Source organism: Apis dorsata, unplaced genomic scaffold (genome assembly GCF_000469605.1).
Source record: "Apis dorsata unplaced genomic scaffold, Apis dorsata 1.3 scaffold_199, whole genome shotgun sequence".
NCBI lineage: Eukaryota > Metazoa > Arthropoda > Insecta > Hymenoptera > Apidae > Apis > Apis dorsata.
The window spans coordinates 374,901-380,691 of NW_006263483.1; the positions used below are offsets into that span (position 1 = coordinate 374,901).

Sequence of the window (5,791 nt, forward strand, 5' to 3'; positions counted from 1 at the left end):
CTGATTTAGTAGCAGAAATGGTACATATAGAAAGGTTAACAACTCAAGAAAGATTGCATTTAGCTCGTCTCAAAAGACTTCAGCAATTAAAAGTATGGCGTCAACGTGAAAAAGAATGGATGCGACATCAAACCAGACATACAAGTAATAAACGTCATATATATTTTAGCGATAGTGTAATGCTTTTAGAAGCTGCAGCAAGAAATGATATTGATGAAGGTAATATGATATAATTTTCATTAGATTGTTTTTTATTGTATTCAATGTAATTTAATATATGAATCAGCATATTAAGAAATAGATATATATTTTAGTGAGACGACTTCTAAAAAAAGGAGTAAATCCAGATTCAACAAATGAAGATGGATTGACAGCTTTACATCAATGTTGTATAGATGATAATGAAGAAATGATGAAATTATTAATTGAATTTGGAGCAAATGTTAATGCAGAAGATAGTGAAAAATGGACACCATTACATGCTGCTGCTACTTGTGGTCACTTACATTTAGTTAAAAATCTCATTGTTAGAGGTGCTAATTTATTAGCTGTTAATGCAGATGGTAATATGCCTTATGATATTTGTGAAGATGAAAAAACATTAGATTGTATAGAAGGTAAGAATATTTATAATATTTTTAATGAAAAATTAAAAATTATTAAAAAATTTAAAATAAAAATATATAAAAATATACAAATAATTTCTTTTTATTTATTTATATAATCATAGGTGAAATGGCAAGACGAGGTGTTACTCAAGAATTAATAGATGAAACTAGAGCTTCAATTGAAGTTCAAATGTTAAGAGATTTACAAAATATAACTTCTATAGGTGGTGATTTAGAATATAAGGATCATCAAGGTGCTACACCTGTATGTATACTAAATTATTATGATCATTTATTTCAAAAAATAACCATCAATGATTCTTTTGTTTTTTTGAATTTTAGCTACATATTGCAGCTGCAAATGGTTATTTAAGAGTAGTTGAATTTCTTCTAGATCAACATGTTTCAACTGATGTTGAAGATAATGATAAGTGGCAACCAGTTCATGCAGCTGCTTGCTGGGGTCATGTATGAATTGAATTATATTATATATTTATTAATTATTTAAATTAACATTATTTTCTATAATTATTTTATTTTTTTTTTTAGTTAGAAGTTCTTGAGTTATTAGTACAAAATGGAGCTGATTTAAATGCGAAAAATAAACATGATGAAACTCCAGCTGGTAAAAATATTCATATTTAATAAAATTTAAAAAATTATTTTTTATATAAAAAAATATATACTTTTTAAAATATTAATGAAAAATTAAATTAATAACATTTATAAAATTTTATAGATATTTGCGAAGATTCAGAAATTAAAGAAAGAATAGTAGAACTTAAAACGGAACAAGAAAGTAAACGATTACGTGAAGCACAGGGAAGACGAGTACGCAGATCTCAAAGTATAAATACGCGTACTCAAAGCGTAAGAAGAACTTCAATAAGAGATAAAGTTTTAACTACGAAAAAAGATGCTCAAGAAGAAGCTCGACTTAGATTACAAGCACAACAGGTAGAAAAGAAAAGTAGATTTTTATTTTATTAATTATATAATGTTAGAAACAAATTGAAATTAAATAATAAAGAAATTGTATATTTCAGACATATGGTGGTTCCACTACTAATGTTCCACAATCAGAAAATGAAGCTAATATACGAGAAAATATAACCAGTGAAACAGATAATAATGCACCACCAACTGCTGTACGCAAAGCACCTGAGGGAAAGGATAATGAATCTTTCCTTCATGAAGACGTCGATAAAGAATCAGGTATATTCCAAAATATGTTAAATTCACATTGGTTATGGTTAAGTAGAATCCTCTGGTAAATAGTAATTTTATATATAAAATTGTGCAAAAAAATACGTGTCATGTCCATATAATCTGTGCGTTTGGTCGCATAACTCGACCTTGTTAACGTTGTATAGTAATCATATTTTTATATTTACTATGCGCTTATTATGTTTAAAACAAAATATTTTTCAAAATATTTTTAATTTAGTAAAAAATTTTTAATGATTCAAAAAATTAATTAAAAACTGACAATTAAAAATTAAAATAATCAGTTATTATTATATTAGTATAATAATTTTTACTATGAATTATTTAAAAAAATATAGTATCAATCATTTATCAGCCTTTTCTTTTTTCTGTTACTACTGCGTCGTGCTCCTGAATAATTGCGAGGTCAGTTTTCTATGTCACTTTCTTATTTCTTTAAACGTATTTTTGAACATAACGTTCTATTATTTTTTAATCTTTTAATGACATGGTTGTACATTTCGAAATTTTCTCTTATAAGATTGAATTATTTTTATATGTTCTGTGTATACATATGTTTTCTCTTTGATAATATTTTCCTAGTATAAAAATCGAATATTTTGTCGCAAAAGCTAAATTGCATTGGCTTTTTTTTAGTACTTTCTTGCTATTTCAAATAATATGTTAGCATTTGGCAAAGCTTATTGATTGTTATATGCGAAGAAACATTGTAATAAGTTTAACAATTAAGAACCAAGTTCTTGTAATATTGTTTTTGTATTTAATACAATTTAGAATATTCTAAGCTTAAACGCACATCTACAATACACTAATATTCCCCATATATACTGTAGGATCAAGATGACTGTATTATGTACATTTAATATATTTCCTTAACATTACTTTATGAAGAAATAAAATATTATAAATATAGCTTTATTTGATAATATTATTATCTATATTCAATATTTTATCAAACAGATCAAGTAGATTTGAATCTATATTATAATGCATCAATAATTAATATTCAATGAGCACTTTCATATATATATACATATATATATATATATGTATATATATATATATATATATATATATATGTGTATATATATATATATACTTACATATCATATAAAAATGTTGATGAAATAAAAAATCAAACATATCGAATTACTTTAATACATATATACTAGGTTTGTGAAAAGTTCTGTCATTTTCCTTATTTATTCAAACAATCAAGAATAATATAATTATTGCTGTTTATATATATATATATATATATATATATATATATAAAATTTATATATATTATATAATATATAAATTTTTAAAATAATTCATAATTATTTTATATTTTATATTTTTATTCTTTATTAATTTCATTTTGACAAACAAACATTTACATTTTTATTTGCAATTTTATGTATAATCATTTTATAGTTTAATGTTTGTACAATAAAATAAATAAATCCATATATCAATAATAAAATCAATGTTAAAAAAATAGAATAGAACTTTTTCACATACCTAACATGTTATGCTAATAGTTAATTGTATTCGCTCAATGTTAGTTATGTATTCGCGTAATGTGTCTTCCTGTCTTTTAGTTTTATCGCTAAATGATAAGATCGTTACGAGGTCGGTTGTGTCACGACATTTCATATTACTATAGTTATTAATAGAATTTTTTTACAAATTCTACATCAAATCGATCACATTGATAAAATTTAACACTATTATTAACCATTATATTTGCTTTCAAACTTTAAAGAGTTTAATATGATGTAATTATGAACTTTTTTTAATTTTTTTAATAAATATTTAAATCTATTTTTAATTATTGCTACAAAAATATTATTATAGAATATTGATAGTTAATATTATATAGTATGTTTATTATTTTTTAAAATAATTAAAATTATGACATTATTAAAATATTTCTTATTTATTATTATGATTAAAAAAATGTTACTTTTTATCTTATCTAAGTTAAAAGCAGCAAAATTAAGAAATGATTGATTTGAAGTAATATTATTCCATTATAATGAAAAATATGTTTGGACATTGACACAGCTCAAGTTTACATTAATTTATATTTTTAGGACAAATTAAATTATTTTAATGTTCCAGAGAATTCAACTATATTCGTTTTATACTTATTTATGTATATATTTTTATTTACAAGTTAATGCATATAGTAATTAAATTGTAAACTAAATTTTTTATTTTTTATAAAAAAATTTTGTAATTATAAATTTTGTAAATTATATATTTTTTTCAATTATATATTTATATAATTGAATATATTTTTAAAATCTTAAAAATTTAGTTTACAATATAACAAATTAATAAACAAAAATCCATCGTTAACGGAATAAAAAAAGAATTAAAAAAATTGTTAAAATTTTCTTCATTCTTTTAAAGTCTGAAAATATAATAAATAGATAGAAAGGTAGAAAATGATAGAAGGTAGGAAATGAAAAAAATGTTTATGTAAAATATAGAAAACATATTTCTGGAACTCCATCATGCAATGTTTTTAATGCTTATTGCTAAAGCATGTGCCGCTTAGCGCATGGCAGCTAGTTTCCACACTAGTTGAGTTTCTTTTGAAGTGCTATTTCAGTGTATGAAAAAGGGAATTAGGTGGAGGGTAAAGCAAGGTGGAATGGAATGAAAGGGAAGGAAAACAAATTTCACGTGAATCACAAGGAACAGAAGTAGCATTGGATTTACATGTTTGCCTCAATAGTGACAGGGTCCGACCTACCGGTCGGTAATCAGCAGCAGATCTACGCATCAGATGGTGACACCAACGGCAAGATCAACATACACGTCTCGGTAGTTTTTGTCAAATCATTATCGGATTTGAAGAAACAAAGAGCACAAAATCGGCATATATCTGCTGGATCGATAGATGCCAATGGAAATGGTATTCCTGTGTCGCCTATTTGCAGTTCAGAACTCAATACTGGCAGAGATTTTCAACGATTCACCGGAAATACTAGTGATATTGTCGGTGATAATCATTCCGAAAAAAGTTGTTGCGCTGTCATGTAATTCTTTTTTTTCTTTTTCATCATTTTTCTTTACAATTCATTTAATTTCATTTAATCTTATTCTGTATAATTTTAATATGTTTGTCAGCATATACTCGAAACTATGTATTTCTATCATAGAAAATCGTAAACATACATACATAATAATTGTATCAAAGAAATGAGATTTCGATTTTAAAAATTATGAATTAACATTTTCATCTTATCTTTTAAATATTATATATTCTTAAACTTTAAACAATTCTATTGGTGGTTTACATACGATTGCAAAAGAATATCGTATAGGATCTTGATCTTAATGATATGCTTACGAATTCGAGATACGAGATTATATAGATTTCTAATATGTATTGTACTTATAAGCGAATATTTAAATAATTATTATAAGAAGTAATTTTAATTAAATTTATAAGTTTTTTTGAATATGTACAGAATTCTATTTATTACAGTATAAAAATAATGTATATTTCAATAATTTTTAAATTGTAAATTACGTAAAAAAAAACACATTTTTGCAAATAGTATGTATGATATCGTATAGAATATTTCTCGTGTTTTTTATAAAGATTATAATTATAAATAATATTTTTTATATTCATTTAGATATACATATTTCTATGAATACTTTTATTTGTAAATTTTAATGTGTGCCGTTATTCTATAATAGTATATATCCTATGTTTTTTCTTAAAAATATATCGTGAATCATATAATACTCAATTAATATTAATTTCATGTCCTATAAATGTTATTGCATATTTGATTTTGCATCAAAAATTTATATTTTAAAATTGAAAGAAATATCTTTAATAATCAAATTTACAAATTAAATTTTAATTAAATTCATATAAATATTTTTTTTTACTTCGTATATAAAAAAATTTTTATATATTATATATATATATATATATTTATATT

At 23.2% G+C, this 5,791-nt stretch overlaps 1 protein-coding gene across 1 annotated transcript in view; it reads left to right on the top strand.

Annotated features, from left to right (window-relative positions):
- LOC102681767 (protein phosphatase 1 regulatory subunit 16A) overlaps positions 1-5,477 on the top strand; it is a 6,937-nt gene extending 1,460 nt beyond the window's left edge. Inside the window, exons 3-10 of the mRNA XM_031510073.1 lie at positions 1-219; positions 315-617; positions 731-873; positions 951-1,076; positions 1,158-1,233; positions 1,348-1,565; positions 1,655-1,823; positions 4,567-5,477. Of these exons, the coding sequence (XP_031365933.1) occupies positions 1-219; positions 315-617; positions 731-873; positions 951-1,076; positions 1,158-1,233; positions 1,348-1,565; positions 1,655-1,823; positions 4,567-4,874 (1,562 nt within the window). The 3' untranslated portion in view covers positions 4,875-5,477. The remainder of the gene's footprint in view (positions 220-314; positions 618-730; positions 874-950; positions 1,077-1,157; positions 1,234-1,347; positions 1,566-1,654; positions 1,824-4,566) is intronic.
- The last annotated feature ends 314 nt before the right edge of the window (positions 5,478-5,791 follow it).